The 24,825-nt window shown below is 40.4% G+C and overlaps 2 protein-coding genes across 7 annotated transcripts in view; one reads left to right on the top strand and one right to left on the bottom strand.

The window, feature by feature from the left end:
- Window positions 1-24,825, top strand: part of LOC127053499 (zinc finger and SCAN domain-containing protein 20-like) — a 449,526-nt gene that overhangs the window by 108,006 nt on the left and 316,695 nt on the right. The gene's annotated exons all lie outside the window — the stretch shown is intronic.
- LOC127053496 (solute carrier family 22 member 15-like) overlaps window positions 17,378-24,825 on the bottom strand; it is a 72,909-nt gene continuing 65,461 nt past the window's right edge. For 4 of the 6 annotated variants that reach the window (XM_050958322.1, XM_050958327.1, XM_050958326.1 and 1 more), the window contains 3 exons: window positions 21,502-21,574; window positions 20,642-20,800; window positions 17,378-19,327 (listed from right to left, as the gene is read on the bottom strand). In XM_050958322.1, coding sequence (XP_050814279.1) covers window positions 19,301-19,327; window positions 20,642-20,800; window positions 21,502-21,574 — 259 coding nt within the window. In that variant the 3' untranslated portion in view covers window positions 17,378-19,300. Of the gene's footprint in view, window positions 19,328-19,675; window positions 20,801-21,501; window positions 21,575-24,825 lie in introns of all 6 variants that reach the window. The other 2 variants (XR_007775064.1, XM_050958323.1) reach the window with 2 other exon arrangements.

Here is a 24,825-nt window from a genome sequence, read left to right as displayed (position 1 = left end):
TTACTTTTTGTGTTCTTGAGGTTTATTCTTTTAACTCAGTGTTCATTTTCAATGTTTTCAATGTATTTCTGGATGGATTTTGGTTCGGTGCATGGAAAATATAATTTTAACTTTCTATTCCTTTACCAGGAACCCAATCACTGTGACCTCTGTGTACTTGTTCCACTACTCAGCACGTACCATGAACCAGAAATTCTAAAATGAAAATCAGATTTGGAAAAAGGATTATTCTGAAAAAAAATGCTTATGTTTGTATCTCATAAGCAACAAAAGCTTTTCTCTGAAAGATGAGGAGACTTCTCCTGATGGAGAAAGCAAAAGGTAATCATGTACTGTAATGAGAAGGATGAAGAACACAAATCAAGTTGTGTCAGATGAAGGCATATGCAAGTCATTATAAGGGTGAATCACACAGTAGGTGAAGCTGTAAGCCATGGCAAGGAATGTGAAGTGAGAAGAGAACAGCGATTTCATATTGAAAGCAGCAAAACAAGAGTAGAAATCAAGCCTTTCCAAACCATAGAGTTTCTGAAAGCCATGTTTCAAACTCTGACTTTTATTTACATATCCCATAACATGATCCTTTCATGGTTTTATATTGTAGAATGTCTTATTGTCTAGCTAAAAGTATTCATCAAAATCATCAGTATAATTTATTGTTGTAACCTGAAGTAGCAAGTCGATCAAACAGTATTGCAAAAATATTCTGTTCTCATTTCCAGATATAAAGTCAATTAATTTAAATTAGATTAATCATTTCAGATACTACAGTGACAGTAACCATATAAATACCTGGAGAGCTAGACAGAGAGACAGACATGTTTTGTAAGTCCATGGGCTTCTTAGATACAAGCTTAATTGTGATCTCAGATATTCAGATATATTGCCACTTTTATGTACAAAGGCAATTTTACTCAGCACAAAGCTAATGAGCTTTGAAATTCATGAGAAACAAGTTCATAATAAATGAATCATGCTGTTTGTCATTACCCCAGTCTACCACCATATTTTCAAATTGGAAAAAACTGTACACAGGCTCATAGGTTCTTTCCTAGTAAAGGTTTTACATTCACCATTGGAAACTGGTATTTTTCACTTAGCACATAAAAAATGCAAATTATGTCATGCCACACAAATGAAAAAGAACTGTCTCGCCATAGTGGCACAACAATGTGATGCACTTGTGAAAAAGGCTAATATCATTCTGGCGTTGTTAACAGGAATGTCATGTGTAAGACATAGAACATAATTGTCATGCTCTATTAGGCAATGATGAGGCCTCAGCTAGAGTACTGTGTCCAATTCTAGGCACCCAAGATTAGAAAAAAAGTGGACAAATTAGATAAAGTCCAACGAAGAGCAACAAAAATGAAAAAATGTTTAGAAAACCTGACCTATGAAGACAGACAAAAAAACTGGGCATCTTCAGTCTAGAGAAAAGAAGATGAGGGGGAAACCTCATTACAGTCTTCAAATTGACTGTTATTAAAAGGTTGGTGATCAATTGTTCTCCATGTCCATTCAGTGTAAGACAGGCCTGCATAACTCGTAAAGCGGCGAGGGCCACATTACTCCAAAGGAAACAGCTGAGGGCCGAAAACCCCCAGCCCCATGGAAACACACCCACCCCAGCACTTCCTGGCACCCCTTCCCAGCGACGCCCAGCCCTGTGGAAATAAACCCTCCTTCCCCGGTGCCACCCCACCAAAACAGCTGTGGGCCAAAAAGGAAGGTTGGGGGTGGGGAGGTGATACTTTATTTTAAATCAACCAGAGGCTCCCAGCTGAAGAGGTGGCTGGAGGCCCTCAGGGGCAAATTAAAGGGCCCAGAGCTCCGGCGGCCAGGGGAACCGGATGCTTTACGAGGCTGGGGCAGAGATTTAAGGGGCCCAGAGCTCCTGCCCGCAGAGGGGAGCTCAAGCCCTTTAAATCCAGGCCCCAGCCTGGCTGCCGGAGCTGCGGCTGTGATTCAAAGAGCTCTGGGCTGCCTGCAGCTGCAGGGAGCTCTGAGCCCTTTAAATCCCAGCCCCAGCCTGGCCGTGGGAGTGGTGGGGAGCCCTGAGCCCTTTAAATCTCAGCTGCAGCCGCGATTCAAAGGGCTCAGGGCTCTCCGCGCCTGTGGGCAGCCCACAGCCCTTTGAATCTCAGCCACGGCCAGGTTTGCAAGGGCTCTGAGCTGCCCGCAGAGCGTGGTGTTTCCCATGTGTGTGGGATTTAGAATCTCCTCGCGGGCCGCACAGTGAGCCTCCGCGGGTCGCATGCGACCCACGGGCCATATGTTGTGCAGGACTGGTGTAAGACAAGAAATAATGGGCTTAATCTGCAGCAAGGGAGATTTAGGTTAGATATTAGGAAAAACTTCCTGATGGGCAAGGGTGGTTAAGCTTTGGAATAGGCTTCCAAGGGAGTTGTGGAACCCCCATCACTGGAGGTTTTTAAAATCAGATTAGACGAACACCTCTCAGGGATCATCTAGGTTTACTTTGTCCTGCCTCAGTGCAGGAGGCTGGACTTGATGACCTCTCAAGGTCCCTTCCAGCCCTACATTTCTGTGATTCTATGATACATACAAACAATATTTTTAGTTGGAAAACCACTATCAATTCATCGATCCATATTTCAGCTAAAGGAACATGAACTGCTGAAGCAAAACTTGCTCTTCAAAAACACCAAACTTGTTTATTTTTTTGTTGGAAAATGAACACTAACAAAAACAGAATTCCCCTTATAGACTTGGGGGTCACAAACGGAGACACGATAACCTGACATTTCCACATATTTATTTAGTTTTCCTGCCCTTTCTAAGATGCCTTATTGTTGGATGAAGAATGAACTAGAAAGGCCTTATGTTCAGCTTGACTAACTAAATCCTGAGAACCAAAAACCTTGAAAAGGTCATGTCAAGGTTTCTTTCCCCCACTCTGAACTTATGGGTACAAATGTGGGGACCTGCATGGACACTTAAGCTTAATTACTAGCTTAGATCTGGTATACACTGCCACCACCCAGAATTCCAGTGTCTGGGGCACCCTCTGTCCCCCCAAAACTTCATCCCCTCCCTGGGTTGCCTTGAGGGACTTTACCAATTCCCTGGTGAATGCAGATCCACACCTCTTGGATCTTAAAACAAGGAGAAATTTACCATCCCCGTCCTTTCCCCCCCACAACCATCTGTCCCTGGTGAGTCCAGATCCAATCCCCTTGGATCTTAAAACAAGGAAAAATCAATCAGGTTATTTAAAAAAAAGCTTTTAATTAAACAAAGAAAAGGTAAAAATTATCTCTGTAAAAATCAGGATGGAAAACGCTTTATAGGGTAATCAGATTCCTATAGACCAGAGGGGCCCCCACTAGCCTTAGGTTCAAAGTTACAGCAAACAGAGGTAAAATCCTTCCAGCAAAAAGAAACATTTACAAGTTGAGAAAACAAACATAAGACTAACACACTCTGCCTGGCTAATTACTTACAAGTTTGAAACATGAGAGACTGATTCAGAAAGATTTGAAGAGCCTGGATGTACGTCTGGTCCCTCTTAGTCCCAAGAGCGAACAACAACAAAAGAGCACAAACAAAAGACTTCCCTCCACCAAGATTTGAAAGTATCTTGTCCCCCTATTGGTCCTCTGGTCAAGTGTCGGCCAGGTTTACTGAGCTTCTTAACCCTTTACAGGTAAAAGAGACATTAACCCTTAACCATCTGTTTATGACAGGTCATAAATTTGGCATTTAACATTCTGACAAATCAGTTCTTCACTGGGTCAATATCCAACAACCTTCCCATCATCCATCTCATGGGCCACAGAATCTTCTAAGGTACAAAGTGCTTCATCTGTCCTGCTATTGCACAGCTCATTATTATAACTAATCGAAACACAGAATTTCCCTTTTGTGGGAAAATTTCAACATTTCAAAATTTCAAACAGAAATTCCATAAAATTTTCATTTTGAAAATAATGACACATGGTGCATCTGAAATTAAAATATGTTCTCTGAAATCCTAGTAATTTCTGTTACATGATTGTTTCCAAGACCTCCATTTGGATGCTGAAGAACTGAAAACATAACAACTTTCTCATGGCCCAAACAGACACTGCTGGCCAAAAGAATCTTATCTCAAGTGCACAGAGCCCATAAGTGTGGACGATCACTTAAAAGAGGATAATAAGATTCCCTAAATACTCTCAATTAATCTTCACACAATTTCACCAGTTTATTCTTCAATCAGATTGGGAAGAATGTAATAGGGTTATACATGGAGAAAGATGCTATTAAACTGTTGATGCTCTAAGCACTACACTTTTCAGGCTCCAGCCCTCTGCTAGTTCCCAAGAACACTCACACACTTGAAGTAACCCAAGAGTCTTTCTTTACTAGAGTTCCCAGAAATAAGAGATGTAAATGACCTAGGCAACATTGCTTTAAGTAACAGCACAAAAAAGAAACACTTTCTAACTCGGCCACTAAAGGCAACCCAGTGCAGGGCTGGGAAGGTCAGAATACAATTGCACCTCTTCCACAATGTCTTCTTGCCTGCAAGCCACTATTTCGTATCCTACTGTAGTGACTGCTGGCTACCTGCAAGCAATAGGATGTGTTTCTGGTCAGCTTTCCTGGCTGCCTGTTATACAGCACTCGCCCTATAGCCTGCTTCCGGGCTGTGCCTCCAGCCTCCCACCTCAGCCTGGTCAACTCTGACCTAAGGATATTAATTCTCATTCCTGTGGTTAAGGGATTGTGGAGCCCACTACTGGCCAGAAGTTAAACTGGGTGGGAAGAGTGTCCAGAAATAACCTAGCAAGTTACAATACAGAACTGCAGTGTCTGGCATATCTCAAGACTTAAAAGCTTTTATTATGTTGGTTCCCTTTTCTCAGGGGGTCACACTGATAACGTATTCAGCAATCTGCCATTTATCAAGTGTGACGAGAAGTGTCTCCAGAATAAACGTGCCCATGAGTTTGCTACAAAAATCCTTGGTGTGCAGCACAACTGTGTTTCTTATTAACTTGTTGTCTACCGTGATATTGCTTCATGTCCCCACATCCACAGTAAGATCCCAATCAAAGAACTTTAGATACTGCTTCACTTTAAGGATCTGAATAAAAGTCAGTGGGGCTATTCAAATGCTTAAAGTTAAGCACATGCAAGGTGCTTTGTGAGATTGGGGCTTATAGGAGTAGAATTTCACACTTTTACAATCTAATTTATTTGCTTCCAAATGTTTTCACACATCTAAGACATAACAGCATGGGGGAAAAAAACTTTGGGACTGGAACAGGTAATGAGGGTCTAGTACAGGGGTTCTCAGACTTTTGTACTGGTGACCCCTTTCACACAGCAAGCCTCTGAGTGAGACCCCCCCGCCTTATATATTAAAAACACTTTCATATATTTAACACCATTATAAATGCTGGAGGAAAAGGAGGTTTGGGGTGGAGGCTGACAGCTCACAACCCCCTCATGTAATAATGTCATGGCCCCTCGAGGGGTCCTGACCCCCAGTTTGAGAGCCCCTGGTCTAGTAGTTTGGTATGCTTTTCCAAACAAATATTAAGCAATCGAAATTGACTACTGAGCAAACTTAGCATTGAGGACAGTCCCTCTTTGGGTTTGGAAAATAAATTTACCAAGGACTCCTTTGAGCAGCATACTTGTGTGTAGTCTGTTCTTAGTGATGTGCTTATCTTGAGCTGGATTACTCTTCTAAAGATTCAGTGCTCTTATAGTATGGTTACATTTCAGGCAACCTGATCTCCACATGTCCTCATAGCAGTTGTGGCAGAATCTGATACTCGGTTGCCACACAAGCTTGTAGTTTTGCATTCGTGTAGTCAGCATTTGCTAGATAGGAGGACCACAACAGAGAAAATCTGCTGTATTATAGTCTGCTTTTTTCTCCTAGTCTTTTTAATTATATTTCAATAACAAAATTAAAATATATTTGATCTACAAGTACAAAATAGTACGGTTCTTTTATACTATAATCATAAACAAATTAACGTGTCCATGAGAGAAGTGAAAACAAAACAGGGATACCTCACGAAATTACGGAACTAGTTGATGCTAATTAAATGGATAATAACCAGTAGAAAAAGAGAAAAAGCAGGGGAATTAATGTGATCCGTGCTCCAAATGTTCAATTAAGCTTCACTTCTGTGCCCTGCAGTACTCTTCATGCATCTTTGTCCATTTCATCTAGCAGTCTGAATATCACTTGATTTTACTCCCCCGCAAAGATGTGCTCATTTCTGCTGTTTCCACCCTGGATTTTGCAAGCTGTACAAGCATGGGTTCATCTTTTTCATCTTTAAAGGCTATAATTATAGGCAGATGTTGTGTCTTCCTGAGTTAGGTGGCCAAGGTCTGAAAACAACAGAATAGCCCGACAGATGGGTTTCTTTGACGTATCACATAGTCACTAAATTGTAGTGGGGGGAAAGGGGAGAGATTATTTGTTTTTAATGGGAATCTGATCATAAAGATAATTATGTTACTGGAACTAAATTCTCCACCCATTCGTACCCTATATAATTCCAGTTATATTCGATAATTTATGAGGTGTCACCTAAGTCTGACGTCCTGCACAATACAGGCTATATAATAATAAATAATAATAAGTGAAACTATATTGTAAGTCAGCAGAGAATTTATCACAGGAGAAATCAAATCCGGGGGACAATTTGTTGGACAAATGATATTCCACCTGGGTCGCTGACTGAAAAATGGGTTTTCCAGAATCCATTGTCCCAGGAAAAGAAACAAGATCTGCCCCTTCAACCTAAAAAGCCAATACTAACATTACAGTAACACTATTTTCAAGTATTTTCTTCTTTAAATTTAGCATTTTATAACTTTTCAGTAGGCTGTCCAGCAGCTTCATTGTAAACAGGGATTAAAATAAGGGAGAGTGGGGCAGAGTTTAGCTTCTCTCCTCCCCGATCTTATTACATCACTGTGGCCTTTGGTAAATCTTATCTATACTCCAGAGTGCTAGTCTTGTTCTCCCATCTGTTGGAGAAAAACTCAGTTCTCACTTTTTTGTTTGGGTGCAGCAAAATCAAATACTTTATTATTTCTCCAGCAATTGCAATAGAGGGAGGGAGTGCCCTAGGACACAGGGTTGCCCCAGTCCCGGACAGGTCTCTCAACAGGTAAACAATTACAGCAAGCATTTATACCTTTGTTACAGACAATAATAAGCAACAGCTGCATTTTGTTTATACATAGGCCATCCTGCTATCTTATTTTTCTCATTTCTAGAAGACGCCAGTCTACATTTTTGGTTATCAGTGCAAGGTCGTGACAACTTCTCACACAGCTCTTTCCCACTCGCCTCACACCATCCTCGTTTCTACAAGTCTCCCGTCATTAGGGTTACAGCTGGCCTAACTCTTGTTAACTGCTAGCCTGACTGTTGCTAACAGACTGACATGCATTAGGATCCCCTACAAATCTTTGTCAATTCTTTCCCTACTTCCACACATCTATTAAGCCAGTATTCAACAATCCCAAGATTTTATAAGTGGCTCATTTTTCACTGTATGCCCGTCATCATCCAAACAGTATTTTTAGTACGGTGCCTGATGACTCTCTCCTTCCTCCTAGACTTGTAATGGATTGCATCTTGTGGGAATTGCAATATATCAGCGGTTCTCCAACTTCATTGCACCGTGACCTCCCATTAGAATGACTGTCACTGTAGTTTCTGGGTAGGAAACATTTACAAAATCCTAGCCCCAGGATTTGAACAGAGGGATTTAAAAAAGATACTGCTGTAGCAGTAGTACTAGGCTAAGCAGTCCATTTTGTACTGTAGAATAAGGGTTGGACAACAACACTCACCAAGAATGCAGCCCAAAGTATGATGAACTGAAGGAGCAGCAGTTGAAAGTTTAGAGAACACTGTGTGATTTCTATACTCCACTTATCAACTGAGTCCTCAAAGTAAAAGTAGTAAACGTCTTATGCCCAAACCCGCCTCAACTGAATGTTGAAAGTCCTATCATAGAGAATATGCATGGTATGCCACAACATCACTAGCAATTATATCTACAGTTTTCTCAAAACCTTACCCGCATAATTCCAGATTCCTGCACTAATCAGCGGATTCAGGACTATAGGAATTTGAACTGGGAAATATTAGCCCCAGAATCTGTACCTACAGCCCAGTTTTCAAAGCTTACCCCTTTTCTCTAATCAAATCTCAAATCACTGCTGTAGCTGTTCACTTAGGAAAGAAGTTGTAGCTGCATGCCAAAAGGGGAGATAGAAGACATTTGCTGGGTAGACAAATTGGCTTGGAGGTGCAGTTGCAGAGATGGCTGAAGAATTCTGGTCCTGAAAATAGAAAGAGTACTGTAACTCTTATCTCTAAGCTGTTCCTGAGAAGCTGCTAAATTGGTTTTTGGGGACTAAAGAGCTAAGTAGACTGCAAGGAAAGAACTATATAAAATTCTCATTCTCCGTCACATTCATCTTGTGATCCTGGAATGCAACAGGAAAAGACTTGGTGCAAAAGTAAGGAGTCACTTTTCAGAAGGTAAATTAATCAAACATCTCACAGACACTTTGTCAGGTTGGTTCTTTCAGGTGACTACCTACAACTGTTCTTCAGATACTAGCAGATAGCTAGGCAAGCTCAAGTGTGGTACTTCAAAGACTATGTATGTTTAGTTTAGATTTTTTTTAATTGAAGTAAATGGTTTATTCTGAACTTTTAGAGACATTTACTTCATACGTTTTATTTCATAGGTAATCGTGAAGGGTAGTAATTGCTCCACTTGTACTGGTAAACATTCTGCATCATACCATGGATCCATTTGAGACCATCCATCGAACACAGTCATTTTTTCTGCACATGTACTCTGCCACAAACATTCTATTTTAAATGCTACCCATTATTCCTCTATGCTAACTGGCACATTAGTTATAGAAAAGGATCATTTGCCTACTATCTCATTTTAAAATATCTGCCAAATGCCTTGATTTCACAAAGCCTCTCTAGATTTACAGTGTATTGACTTATGGAGTCCATACAATGGGGAGAATGAATATGAATGAAACTCTATTCCAAATAAAGCTATACATGTTACTCTGAGCATTCAGATACCCAGCAAGTTATTCAAGACCTTTTCACAGCTGGTATTCTATCTCACTGGTAGTGCTACCAGTTGTCCATTACCTTTCCATTGAAATCAATGCAATATTAGGCTATAATGGGTACATTCAGTAACAAAATAGATAGTTCTACCTAGCTGTACAATGCCCATAATATTTCACAGCACTCAGTTATTTAACACATTTGTCTTTCATTTCTAGGGTTGGTTTTAATACATGACCAGGATACATATGTGATATGAGTTTTAGCTGTTAAACCTTTGATCCTAGTTATTGATATTTTTGTAATATTTTGGTTTAATGATGGTTTGAAATACAATACTTTCATATCTACAAAATAAATGCTAAACATTTAGTTTCTTATAAGGTTGCAAATGGATGTTGGCCCTATTCTCTTCTAAATGATGGTAGCATGGCTGTAAAGTGTATGTTTCGACCTTCTTCTCTCTTTCACAAGATCAGCCGGTCTTTGGCTCCATCCAATACACAATGTAAACCACAGACCTTATTCCAAAGCTCCTTCCTCTTCTGCAAAAGCCACCAAAAACTTCTCTGGTTCTCATAATCCTCCACTGCAAGCCCCTGACTCGCACCAAGCCTCTCCAAATTCAGGGCTTCAAGATTAGTCCCATAATTTAAACAACTGTGAACTTTCTTGCATTACATTCAGATTAGGCTTCAGTTCTGTTTAATAATTTGCAAAGGATTTCCAGCTCACAGAAAACTAAGTTCATTCACCAGTTACAGTTAATTAGCTTCACTTCATTTTCTGACTTGCATGAGGTAATTTATCCAGTTTTACATTCTCTTAAATAATTATTGCAATATTCCACACTACAATTTTTGCTAAGTTGATTAATGGCCTAGAAAAAAGTGACTTTTTGGCATATTATTACATGCATAGCATATTATTGTAAAAGTGATAATGTAGTCTTTTGTGAAGCTATTTCTATTATAAATACTTTGTGGTATGCATGCTATAAATCCTGTGCAAATTTAATTATTTGTAATTAGTTGTGTGTTTGCAAACCTAATAGTTTAATCATGTTTAATTAGACGCATTGTAATTGAAACATTTGATAGCTGCATGTTGTCTTGTTAAATTGATGAAGGACACCTGGAATGTGTAATTAGTTCCACCACCAAATTAACTAAATAAAATCTGCTATTAATAATTATTCCTCTTTCTTCCTGGTTGATCACTAGGCAGAGGATCATAACAAATATCCAGTTTACAGCCAATATAATTTATTTGAAAAAGAACATGGCTGCATAAGCCCATCAACTACCAACTTTACTCTTCAGAAACACATTCTAAAATACATGGGTGCCTTAACAAAGATGTGTATGTATTTTGCACAGGACATTTTTCAACAGGAAAAACAAACAGCAGACAAAAGTTTATTTGTATTTCCAACACTAATTTTCAAACTCTAGAGATTGGGTGAGGCATGGGGGGTGGGGGCACTAGAAGTCAAACCAGGGAGAAGCCCTTGAGGATACATTTTCATGTACTTCCTCAGTACTGGGAATTCTTTCATGGCATTTTCAACTAGTAGTCTTAGGCTTTGGCAGCTATTGTGACAAATAACTTGAAAGAGCAGGGTTTCTTCTGTACAAATTATCTGTCAAAACAAAAACTAACAAAATAGTCATATATGATGTTAAGATTTTGTCTTGGTTAATCATAGTAAAAGTTATCGACTGGTTGTGGGCAATAAATAAAATTCATGGGAGCTGTGACTTCTCTGTGACTTTTACTAAAAAGAACGGGGGAGAGAAGGCAGGGGGGAGGAATGACAGCTTGAGCCCCACAGGGAAGGATTGACAGCCCCGGCTTCAGCTCCTGCTATAAAAAGAGGGAAAGGGGTGCGAAGCCCCAGCTCTGGCCCCAGCTGAAGCCATGGGGAGGGGGTGCACAGCCCCAATTCCATCACCAGCTGAAGCTGTGGGGAGGGGGCGCCAATTCCATTACCAGCTGAAGCTGTGACAGGCAGAGGGATCCCTGCAGCTCCCCTCCGCAGCAGGAGACTGGGAGATCCCTGGAGCCCCTAGCTGCCACAGCAGGCAGGAGGACTGACGCAACTCCCCACTGTGGCAGGAGCAGGGGGATTCCCACAGCTCCCCACCACTGGGGAAAGGGCAGGGGAACCCTGACAGCACCCCACCACTGCAGAAGGGGGCAGGGGAACCCTGAAGCTCTGAGTTCCCGTGGGTGATAGGGGCCCCAGAGCTCCCTGCCACCTGCAGCTGCCCAGTCCCTTCCCATTTTATCGTGGATATTGTTAGTAAGAGTTAGGGACAGGTCACAGGCTTCCATTAATTTTTGTTTATTGCCCGTGACCTCTCCATGACAAAATCTTAGCCTTATCTATAGTACATCTCCAGCCTTAGTGGAAATTACTACTGTAACCATGACTCTGAGCCAATGAATACTTATCCCTGTCATGTGACATTAGCATTTTGTAACCCTGGCTCATGTTAGGTGACTGGGGAACAGGAAAGATGGCCAAAGCCTTCCTAGCACTGTGTTGCACATCCTTATCACACCTACAGCCCATCTTGTGCACCTCTTCCAGTCACAAGGAAAAGAGAAGAAGAAAACAAGAGCCTCTTCTCTTATTTTACTATACAAATTTTTAAAAAAATGTATCTGCTGCACTTTGGGGCAGGAAGTGCCTTCCACTGTCAGACTTCAGACCAATTATCCAGTTTATCAAAGTCATTTTGAATTTTAATCCTGTTCTCTAAAGTGGTTGTAATCCCTCTCATCTTGCGGTCATGCACAAATTTTATAAGTAAACTCTGCACTCCTGTCAAGGTATGAACCCCCACTCTGCATCTTAGCGTACAAAAGATGGGGTACCTGCATGAACCCCCCTAAGCTTAATTACTAGCTTAGAAATGGTAGAGCTGCCACCACCCAAAAATAGTGTTTTGGGGCACTTTCTGGCCCCCAAACCCTTCCCTGGGGACCCCAAGACCCAAACCACTTGGATCTCAAAACAAAGGGAAAAACCATTTCCCTCCTTTCTTCCTCCCAGATTCTCCTCTCCCTGGGTAACACTGGGAGATCCCTGTGATTCAACTCCTTGAATCTTAAAACAGAGAGGAAATTCACCTTCCCCACCTTCTCTCCCCATTCCAGACTCTCCCTGAGAGAGAGAGAGAGAGAGAGAGAAATCCTAACACAGAGAGAAATCAAGCTTTTCCTTTCTCCCACCAATTCCCTGGTGAGTGCAGACTCCCTCCCCTTGTGTCTCACATAAGAATAAAAAAAAATTAGGTTCTTAAAAAGGAAAACTTTTAATAAAAGAAAGAAAAACAGTAAAAATTGTCTCTGTAAAATCAAGATGGAAAATGTTCCAGGGTCTTTCAGCTTATAGACACTAGAGAGAATCCTCCCCCCAGCACAAATACACATTGCAGCAAACAGAGATACAATCTTTCCAGCAAAAATACACATTTGCAAATAAAGAAAACAATCAAAAGACTAAACCGCCTTTCTAACTGGTACTTACTAAATTGAACAGGAGAGGCTGTTTCAGAAAATTGGAGAATCTGTATACATGTCTGGTCCCTCTCAGAACCCAGAGAGAACAAACAAAAAACCCAGAAAGCACAAACAAAGGCTTCGCTCCACTGAGATTTGAAAGTATCTTGTCTCCTGATTGGTCCTCTGGTCAGGTGTTCCAGGTTTACTGCTAGTTAACCCTTTACAGGAAAAAGAGACACTAACCCTTAACCATCTGTTTATGACAACTCCATTATTCAATTCTTACTTAATACTATGTGACCCAGAACAGACCTCTGAAGGACATGGCAAGATTCTGTCAAACTGAGATGTAAGTCATTGATAAATACTCTTCGAGTGTGGTTTTTTAACCAGTTGTTCATCCACCTTACGGGCATTTCATCTAGACCACATTTGCAAATTTACTTAGGAGAAGTATGAGGTTGAAGGGGATTGTTCTGTCACAGAAAAGGATGACTAGTACTGTAGGAACATTCGTGTACTGAATTATCTATACACAAGTGAGGAGTATGGGAAATAAGAACTAAAAGTGGCACTAAAAGATAGGGATTGTGACCTAATGGGCATAACTAAACTTTTTTTTTGTTTAAACTCAGCTCCCTTTATTCTCTAACAGCTTGGAAAGAAAAAGTAACAGGTGGAGAACAGTTATACAATGAGTAAAGAATGTCAGGACATTCCCAAACAAGCTCTCTTCTCCTCTTAAAAACAACAGAAAAAACAAACAGTTGCTCTAAATTAAGGTGCTCTAACTCCCTAAGGTCAAACATATGAAATTACACAGCCTGGAAAGGAGATCTATTCAGAAAAGCAGTTATTTGATTAAAATGATGCTTTTCTGATCTGTCACAGTATGCATAGTAAGTAAGTGAAACTGTTGGGTTCCTTTAGGAGCTTTAGGCTCCCGAAGTAGTAATTGTGCTAATCCAGCAGAAAATAATGACAAAGCTGCAGACAATCCCTCTATTGAAATACCTAAAATGAAAAACAGCAAATATTAGAATAAACTGCCTTTTCATCTAGCCATGGGGAAAAAAAACCCAGCAAGGTGGTGAAGCATCTACTGTAACAAGGTGTTAAAACCTAGCACCATTAAATGCAGGGATACAAACATCGAAGGGAAAGGATGTAAAGAGAGATGACATGATGTGTGCGTGTGTGATGTTACATTCCATATTCTGCATAGAAATATTGTTATGATAGAAATATGGCATAACTAATATGTTTTATGCAAGATGGGTCATATGAGGTATCATTGAAAAGGCTATGATCTACTAACTGTGTTTATCCAATTTGTATTCATGTATCATTTCTGTATCTGGAGTTAGGAATATTGACTGTGTAACAATTACAACTGTGTGTGTACTTGGGGGAACACTAACCAGACAGTAGGCAATCAGCCTGAACGAGCCGTTTAAGAAGGACAATAGAACTTTGAAGATACTAATCTCCCTCTTCTTGGGATGTTGCTTTGACACTGCAGGGTCATCTGATGATGTCACCTGGTACAGAGTACCACTTGGACACTGCTGGTATTTTTCTGCTGGAAACAAAGCATTCCTGCCTTGTATAAATTCTATTTAAGATTTGGAAGTAAGTCAATCAGGGCCCTTTTCTATTGGCTCCCTGCCCAAGAAGGAAGACTGCTGAAAGCACCTGAAGAGACAAAGGAACTAAGCTGAGGAAAGGCAAGGGCTGAGTCCGTGCTGAGACAGGGGTCTAGTCTGTAAAGAGAAATAACTGGAAATGTAAGATGCAGAAACTCTGCAATCTGCTAAAAACAACATTTAGGGTGAGAAATTACATTTTGTAATCTGTTTCTTTAGTGAATTAATCTTAGATTGCATGTTCTGTTTTATTTGCTCAGTAATCTGCTTTGTTCTGTTTGCTATCACTTATAATCACTTAAAATTTACCTTTTTTAGTAAATAAACTTATTTCTTGTTTATTCCAAAACCCGGCTTGTGCAATTCATATCAGGGGGGAGGGGGCAAAAAGCTGTGCATAACTCCCTCCACATTGAGAGAGAGGATGATTTTTAGGAGCTTATACAGATCTCACTATAGAGAGCAAGACAATATTATGTTGGGGTTTACACTCCAGATGGTGTGTGTGCACTGGAGTGTTGGCCATTCCCCTAGCTGAATCCTCCTACACAGAGCTGATTTCAGTCTGTATCTGCAGCTGAGTGTGGTCTTGCCTCTGCTGGAAAGGGGCTTGAGAACCTGGCACAGCAATCCAGTGCAAGGGAAACCCAAGCTGGTAGGATTGGCGGGCTCAGTGCGAACCCAACACAACTAGTGGCACCCCAAAAGGGTGGTCCAACCCGTCAGAGCATGTATGCATGCATATCTATTCAAACTTTGGCCCCCATATTTTCCTCTGTTCTGGGTTTGTGATGGGAAGGAAAGCAGCAAAAATTCCTGCCAAAAGAGGCCTAAATTCATGGAAGGGATTGCAGCTGCAAAATGTGACTCCAAAGAGATGCAGAGTCAGAGGATGACTCAAAACTGCTCAGAACCAGCACAAAGTTTTTTTCATCTCTGCATAATATTAGAAACTAGTATGTACAAGGGTTCACTGGGGCTCGACCTTCTCCAGGGCGGCAGGGAGCCACACCGGCTCACTACACACAGTTGGTGTTGGTGTTGGGGAATTAGTCTGGCTGCGGAGTCTTCCTCGGCAGCCCTTGCTGTAACCAGAACAAATACTGTAAGCCTAGGCCCCTGGTTCAGGGTGGGGCAACACTGGGTCAGGTGCTCAGGCCCTCAAGTTGGAGCTGAGCAGTAAGTACAAACAGTATCAAGCCTGGCCTTAAGTCAGGGCGGGGCAACAAATTCTGAGTCAGGGGCTCAGGCCCTCAGGTAGGGCTGAGCACTAACAATAGGCCCCAAGCCTCTAAAGGCCTAGAAGAGAGGGAGACTGCCACCCATGAGTTGGTTGGCAGGGGGGGACACAGGCCCTCCCAGTCCACTGCATCCCAGCCTGGGGCCTAGCAGTGGCAGAAGACCCATTGCTTAGTCAGTGGGGATCCTAGCCACAACACACTGACATGGGCTCTGGCTGTGCTGGAGCCAGACTACAGTCAGCTGCCCCGGGCTACTTCCAGACTCCCCCTTGGGTAGTACCTGTGTCAGGGTGTTGTTCTCTGGGGGGTCCAGCACCATAGGTTCCTCTGGGTAGTGGGCAAGTGGCAGGCCTGGCAACTCCTCTGGGTAGCAAGCGCGGGGTAGGTCCAGCAACTCCTTCGGGTAGCGAGCACAGGGCAGGCCCGGCCAGTCCTGGCAGCTGCCTTGGGCAACGAAGTTTTCCCAGCCACGAGCAAGGCTGGAGATGTCTGTCCTCTCCGGCAGCTGAGGGCTTACTGAGCTCTGAGGGCAAGCCTTTATACTTCGAGGTCGCAGCCTGACCCTCTGAGGGGCGGGCTCTGAGCTCCCTAGCTCCGCCCACTCCAGCCTCTGGATGGGCTCTTCCCCCTCTGGGGCAGCAGGGAGCCACACCGCCTCACTACATAGTATATATGCCTGACAACCATTATGACTTTTACTCTAGAGGGAATTCTGTGCCATTGCACAAGCGCAGAATTAATGTCCCTCACAGATTTCGCCCCCGCAGAATAATTGATTCTGACATACAGGTGAATGAAAGCCATGAGTGGGGTCACACTGCAATTACACCTTTTGGCCACCAGGAGCTAAAGTGGCACTAGAAGAGAGGGGAACTGGCTCATGGGCCAGAGCAGTCAACCACCAAGAGCAAGGGGGCAAAGCCTGCTTTCCTCACCGTGCCCTGCCCACAAGGCCAGAGGAGAATGCACAGGATATGGAGGGGACATTCAGAATGGTGCATAAGGGATGGCTGAGGGGCCACACAGACTGGGATTCAGAAGGGTTGTGGGGGGGGGGAGACCAACTGGGGCAGGAGCACAGGAGCTAGTGGGGTGACAATACTGAACCAGAGCTGAATGGTAGTGGGGGTGCAGGGACACATGGGGATGGGGGGGGTGAGGGTGACTGTGTAGGGATGCATTGGAACAGGGGAAGCTATACCTGACCGAATGAGGAGTGGGGATACAGAGATACATGGGGACTAGGGCAAATATGCCTGACTGAATGGGAAAGGCTAGGGGTCAGCCAGGGTCTGCTTGAGGGAGGCTCCTCAACACCCTAACACTCCCTCCCCTCACCAAAAAAAACCTGTTCCATACTTAACCCACCCACATTCAACAACCCTCCAGGTTTACTCCCAGGCTCCTTCCCAGCAGTTACTTCCCTGTCCTCCAGCTCCTTCATTACCCCTGAGTTCCCGAAGCCTTCTGCACTCCTTCTAAGGGGTGTGGGAAACACATTTCTGTATTGTAGTTTAAATAAATTATTACTCAAAGTTTCTATATTAATATGCCTAATAAGCAATCTGTCAAAAAACATTTCCGGAATCTTTTTTGTGGTCTGTATTATTACAGAGATACTTGCTGACAGGAATTTTCAAATAAATTACCAAAATAATTCAAAATGTCAGGATTACATTGTGTTAATTTTGACGATAAAATAAGCAGAATTTTGCAGAATTTTAAAATATTGTTCACAGAATTTTTCTTTTTTTTTTTTTTTTTTTTGGCACAGAATTCCCCAGGAAAAGACTTTCACAAACTGTCACATTTACAAAAATCTTAGTAAACGCTGAGCAGGATACATTCCAAAATTTAAAAAAACTGGGAGATATAAGCACATTTTAAATACAATTTATTTTTATTACCTGTTTTCTACAAGAACTGGAATAAAAGGATGTGGAAAAGTCATTATTGAGGCTGATACATTAAACATCTAGCAGAAAGGGGACATGAGTCATTCACCATACAATGATATATTTTTGGAGCGCTTATCTCAATGTGTTACTTCTGATTCTAAGAAAAATGATATGTTTTAAGATTCAATTTTTATTACCAAAAAAATAAGAATCAGAGCTTTTCATAATAAAAAGTTATAAATTGATAGAAACATGAGCTCCTCTTTACCATTTCCTTGATGATGTAATTATTCTTTGAAGACGAATCCTCAGTTGTTGTGATTATAAACATTAAAGGAAGGTAAGAAACTACCAGGAAGTATTCAGGAACTCTTTCACCAACTGAGTTCTAAAGCCCATAAAAATGGAATATAAGGCAACTAAATATATATAAGAAAATAAGAATTGTGTGTTTTGTGTTACTTTGAACTTTGGCACAGGACTTAAATGCACATATATAGACGTTGTATGCAATCTAAAATCCTAACTTTCTCTGCAAACTGTATTTTGTGATTTTAAATAATTTTATGCAATTTAAGGATTCAGTCATGCCATTTATAACATACGGATGGACTGCTGTGCCCCTGTAGACTTCACTAGGGTTCCACAGGGGCTAAGCAGTCTGCCCATGTGTTATAACTTGCATACTCAATTTAAATACAAAAATTTTGTCAAAATGCAATGGCTTTTCCTTAAGCTTTTCCTACCAGATGCATTAAATAAAAGGACTAAAGTCCAAATGATAGGAAATATCCTTATAAGAGTATGACAAATTTACATGTAAAAGAGACATTAATTTTATATTTATAATTCTTTAAATTTAATTACAATACTGTTTTGGCAATCCAATCATAACAACTATGATATCCCTACTCAAAAATAAATATCAATTAGTAAGTGAAATCTACTGAAATTATGTTTCTATTGCAGATATTTCCAATTCTAACTGAATATAACATTTTTGATTATATATCATATTAGATACATTTTTGATAATTTTCTTCTAGTTCTGTAATTATAGCTACACTTAGCTACTGGTTAATTGCATCGTCTGAATTAATATTTCACTAAATGTTCAGTACTAATTTACTCCCTCTTTCAAATGTACCTCTGGTCTGCAAAGACCTCAGATCATTCTTTCCAATGTTGCAATTTTTCATGTTAAATTTCTCTGTTGTTCAACTGGGTCTTATTAAAAAAAACCTACTGTATCCAGCATTAAAGTTAATTTACTTCTCTTTGAAAATTCCTGATCAATTTGATTGAGTTTCTCACATTATTAATGTTACTGTTAAGGCAATAATCTATACAAATCTTTGGTCTTTTTGTATGATGAGGTATGCAGTAATTTAAAGCAAATTGAAAAAGAAAAAAAATCTGTTGAGTACATTAGCATGCACAGGATACAATTATTTCTAACAATTACAAAATAACTGAACAAACTAGGCTGCCCTGCAACCTTCCAATCAGAAAATATCTTTTAAAAAACACTTATTACATACTACCTCAATTTCATCATTATATTTCAATTCACAGCTAGCAGTTACATCTTATAAAATAAAAAAATGGAATATTACATTTTTTTTATTAAAAACTGTATCTTCTGTGCCCCGAGTGTGGTTAATTAAGTCATTAAATTAATGCAAGGATTTGCCATCTCTTTCCACAAATTTTGGCAAACTTTTTCCATTTTCTCAGTTGTGCTCCACATAAAAATAAACTGTTCAACATACTGGAAGTGGCATTATACTTTATGCCCCTTGACATTTCCATTCTGGTTTCTCAGTGGCTCCACACCTTCATTATGAAAGCACTTTACCAAAAGATGCTTGATTTTTCACCAGAAAGATGTTTTTTGAAATTTTAAGTGTTTTCTTCTAATTGGTTTACCTGTTAAACAGATGAAATATAAAAATTATTAAAACAATTTTAAGTATCTTATTTTTGCTGATGTTCACAGATTAATGTCAAAGAGGGAAATCAGCATACATTCAGTTGATCAAAATTCAAAAATGAAGTGAAATTAAAAAAACAAACGGCACAAATACAAGAGACTGTGTTTCAATTTCTTTTCATTTCAATTCAGTACTACCAAATATTAAACTACATTAAGTATATATGGATTTTTAGTTTCTTAAAACTCATTAATTCTTTAGTACAATAATTAACATAACTAACAAAACTCATTAATTTGTTATTGTGTTAAGGACACTTAGTATTCTTTTGTTTCCAAGCTACCTGTGTTGACTTCATAGGATAACCTTTGTTGTTGTCATTAGAAATCCTACCATTTATATTCATCTGAGTAAGACGACATATGCAAAATTTTTGAACGTGTTACACATTTTATATCATGAGATAATTAAGTTTTGATTCTTCACAGTAAAGTTTGTGTCATCATACAAGATTGGAGGAGGGAAAACTGTAGTTTCTACAGTATAACAGCGATAGACTGATGCTTGCTGCATCCTTTGAAGAGACTTTATGCAAATTTCAGCAATTTGCACGAAGTCACTTCAGTGTTAATTGTAATAATAGATTTCAGCTAAAAACTACAGCTACAGTATATCTCTTCAAATTGTCCTGGTTGTATTTTTGAAACTACCATTGTTGACCATTAATTAGACAAAACTAAGTTACTTTTCAGTTTCAAAAGTTTTATTAGGCATTCATCTACTAGAGGAAAGTGTTCCAAATGCTTCTAACAATGGAGGAGAAATAAATAAGGGATTAAACACTCTCCTCAAATATCATACACTGTTTTTTTCAATGTTATATTCTAGTAAGGGACTTGACATAAATAGAAAGGGTACAATGCAATACATAAGAGTGACTTAATTGTCTTATTGCAGAAGTACAAGTTAAGTTATCTACATATCACCTGTGACTATTTCAGGCTGCTTTTTAAAATTATGTTCAACAATAACAAAAATGCACCGTGGCTTATGTGCTGTATCATATGCACAGGTGAAAATGAGTGCAAGAAAATTTATTTTAAAGCCTTCCTCTTTGACATACAAACAATTGTAAAACTCTATTTAACAAATACAGAGCAAGGATGTTATGAATAAAGGAAAAACAGAAATTTAAGATTAACATCCAAGTTGAATAACTTAGAAATGTGTGCTACAGTGTGACTTGTGTAAGATGCATGGAAACTGCTTTAATAAAAAACTAGATTAAAAAAAAGTTTTTTTACTCTGCCTTTTTGTTTTTAAGCATTTGGTATACAGGACCCTGAAGGTCTTCAATGCTCTCTGCAATTGGCTTATTAAGAGTTTCCGGAAGAAGAAGAGTCAAGAATCCTGCTGATACTCCACTGATTCCAAACACCATGAATGGTACAGATGGGTTAAGAGTTTTCTGAAATTAAAAATCAGTGATAAAACCCCCAAAATTAATTCATGCTCCAGGATATTTCTAAAAATACTGCAGCATTATTTGTTCATGTTTCATATATTTCAATTAATTATACACAAAAACAAGTTATATCAAAAGGTCTGTTCTTCACAGCATTCATGTATGTAATATCTATTAACAACAATGGTAATTATTTAGATATACATTATGAAAAGAATGGATCAAAAACTCACTATACAAGTAATTATTCATATCAAAATCTCCATTATGAATGTTTGCAAGCCAAAGAGCATTCAGGTACTAACTAGGTATCAATACAAAATTTGTTTACAAAGACAGCAGTAACAGATAAATACTAGGTAACTCACTTAATGTAAAAGATAAAATGTTAATTTGCTTCTTTCTCAAAGGAATGAAGTTTTATAAAAAGATATTCTATTTTGTAAATACAAAAAAACCCCCAAAACACTCAACACCCGAAACACCCTCTCTCATTAGTTAAGTCTCAAATTTGACTATATCAATATCATTAAATAGAGCTTACATATACATTTTGCAGAGGTATATATAAGTATCCCTTGAAAAAGATCTACCTGCCATGTTCAGAATCATGAAAGCAATTCTGGGATTATTCCAATAAACTAGAAGTCTTGCAGGGAAAAAATATCAGTAATTAACACGAATAAAATAAAAAATTAACTTACCATGGATGGCACAAATGGAGCCAAAACACCACCAAATCTGCAAGTCATTGAACAGACACCCAAGCCAGCATTTCTGTTCCAAAGAGGAAAAAAAGGGATGTGTAATTTCAAAATGTGATATGATTAGAACGAGCCCTTAACAAGCAATTCTATTCTCAGGTAAACCTCTACCCCAATATAACGCGGCCCGATAAAACATGAATTCGGATATAATGCAGTAAAATAGTACTTCAGGGGGGCGGGGCTGCATGCTCCGGCAGATCAAAGCAAGTTCAGTATAACGCGGTTTCACCTATAACGCAGTAATATTTTTTGGCTTCTGAGGATAGTCTTATATTGGGGTAGAGGTGTATCATCTAAGCTTTATTGTTCTTTTTCAATTGAAATTTATACAAATACTTTTTTAAAATGTCAGTCAATGACTCGGGAGAGCCTGACAATGTTTGTTTGTTTGGGTTTTTTTCAGGCGACGGGGGAGAATTAGTCTTTAATGTAATTAATAGAAGTCCACCAGGTAAGTCAACCTGTGTAACAGTAAAAATTACTATAACCAGACAATGAAGAAAATATCCCATCTATCTCCCAAGGATATCCATGCCAAAACCCCCATCTTCTGATGCAATCCAGTACTTCCCCAAAAGTCTGAATAAATAGATAGGATTATGGTTAATAAACAAAGTATAGAAAGCCCATGCCAAAGCAAACCATGGATAAAAAAGGCAAGTGTGTTTTGAAATACAAACCCTGCTCCTCCATTGTTGACAGACATTTTATGACACCTTATAGACCATTGTGAAAACAAGTCTTCAGATGCCATCTCAGACAGTCTAAGGGCCTGATTCTGAGATCAGTGTAATTCCAGAGTAACTACACTGTAGTCAACAGAATTACACTTGTGTAAAACCAGTGTGAAATCAGAATCAGGCCCTAAATGTTGTTCTAAGTAGAGGTCATCTAAAATTCACTGCCAAGTTTATTGCTTTGGTTCTACTATATCGTTTATACATTAGGATTGGGGGAAGCACCATATACAGCTTCTCACACTCAAAAGTGGTGGTAAGCTTATTATATCCAATTTATCTGTCATATAGGTAGAATTTAGTGGCAGGTAACTGAAAACCAGAAGAACATTTAACATTCCAGTTCAGTGGATAGAAAAATTCATCAAGCCAAAAGGAAATCTACTCCCCAAATTCTTAAAATTGATGATTTGCAAATGCTTGAGTTTCATATACAAACAAGAAATAAGTATTGATAATATACAGTTGTCTATGTGGTTGCATTAGGATGAAAGACAAGCCTCCCAAAGGATTTTAAAAAAATGTTAATACATTAACTTTTATTGGTCCAACTTCTATTGGTGAAATAGACAAGTTTTCAAGCTTACACAGAGCTCTTCTTCAGGTCTAGGGAAAGTTCTGTGTAAGCTTGAAAGCTTATATTTCTTACCAAAAGATGTTGGTTCAATAAAAGATATTAACTCCCCTACCTTGTCTCTCTAATAACCTGGGACCAAAACAGCTACAACACTGCAACAAATAGATTAACTGGAATTAACAGAGATTGCTTCACTGCCTAAATATTCAAATAAATTGGTGTTCAATATTCTAGGAGGTTCACATACAACCCTGGAGTAAATATTTATATCATAAGAATAAATTCTAATGATTTATTCCATCCACCTGAGAGTCTACAGTACATTACTATTGATGAAGCTGAGATCTCACTACAAACATTCTGTTCACAGTATGTATTCTTAAAGGGTAAGGTGCTAAAACATATTCTGAATAACCAGAGTGCTCATTTTCTGAAAACTCTATACAAGACGGTTACTCACCTTTGTAACTGTTGTTCTTCGAGATGTGTTGCTCATATCCATTCCAGTTAGGTGTGTGCGCCGCGCGTGCACATTCGTCGGAAAACTTTTACCCTAGCAACTCGGTGGGCCGGCAGGTCGCCCCCTGGAGTGGCGCCATCATGGCGCTTGATATATACCCCTGCCGGCCCACCCGCTCCTCAGTTCCTTCTTGCCGGCTACTCCGACAGTGGGGAAGGAGGGCGGGTGTGGAATGGATATGAGCAACACATCTCGAAGAACAACAGTTACAAAGGTGAGTAACCGTCTTTTCTTCTTCGAGTGATTGCTCATATCCATTCCAGTTAGGTGAATCCCAAGCCTTACGTAGGCGGTGGGGTCGGAGTGAAATGTGGCAGAATGAAAACTGCTGAGCCAGGGGCTACAGCATCTCTTGTCTGTTGAACCAGGGCATACTGCAAAGCAAAGGTATGGACAGAGGACCAATGGAGCTGCGTGACAGATCTCATGTGTAGGAACACGAGCCAGCAAGGCGGCAGATGAAGCCTGAGCCCTGGTAAACCGCACGATGATGTGGCTTGGGGAAATATGAGCCAAATCATAACAAGTGTGGAAGTCTGCCATCACCCGAGATGAGATCCTCTGAGAGGAAAACAAGCAAGCCCTCCCTTTGGCCCGCTACCAAGACAGAGCTGGGCCACCTTACGAAATGGTTCTGGCAGCGCAATATAAATGCGAGCACTCCACAGATGTCCAAGGAGTGCAATGGTTGTGCCCATTGCGTTGAGCTGTGGGTAACATGAAAGGCCGAAACCACCTTAGGGAGGAGAGCCGGGTGCGGTCATAACTGCACCTTGTCTTTGTGAAATCTAGTGTACGGTGGAACCCCCGTAAGAGCTCTGAGCTCGGAAACTCGTCTGGCTGATGTAACAGCTACGAGGAAAGTTGTCGTCCAAGACAGGCATATCAGAGGGCCAGTCGTGAACGGCTCGACTGGGGGAGACATAAGTCTGGTTAAAACTAGGTTGAGGTCCCAGGTCGGGGCTGGGCGGCGCACCCGAGGGTGCAAGCTCTCCAAGCCCTTGAGGGATCTCAAACCCTTAGAGCGTGAGAACACGGAACGTCCACCTTAGCCTGGCTGGAAGGTAGAGATGGCTGCTGAGTGTATCCTCAGTGATGATACCGCCAGGTCCTGCCGCTGAAGGCCAGAGGCAGGCCAAATAGAGGGGATCGAGACCTCAGCAGGAGCAAGATCGAGCGTATTGCAGCTGTAGAAGAAACGCTTCCACCTGGCCCGGTACGTTGACCAGGTGGAAGGCTTCCTGTCACCCCGGCTCAGTTACGCAGCAGCCACACCGTGAGGCGAAGAGGCTGCAGGTCCGAGTGACGAAGCCTGTCGTTGCCCTGAGTGATGAGGACTGGGTGGGGTGGCAGGGTAATTGGGTCTGTTATTGACAGGCCGAGCAACGTGGTATATCAGTGCTGCCTGGACCACTCTGGAGTGATCA

This window comes from Gopherus flavomarginatus, chromosome 6, assembly GCF_025201925.1.
Source record: "Gopherus flavomarginatus isolate rGopFla2 chromosome 6, rGopFla2.mat.asm, whole genome shotgun sequence".
Classification (NCBI taxonomy): Eukaryota; Metazoa; Chordata; order Testudines; family Testudinidae; genus Gopherus; species Gopherus flavomarginatus.
Note: the sequence above shows the minus strand (reverse complement) of the source record. Positions and strands in the feature narration are given on the sequence as shown.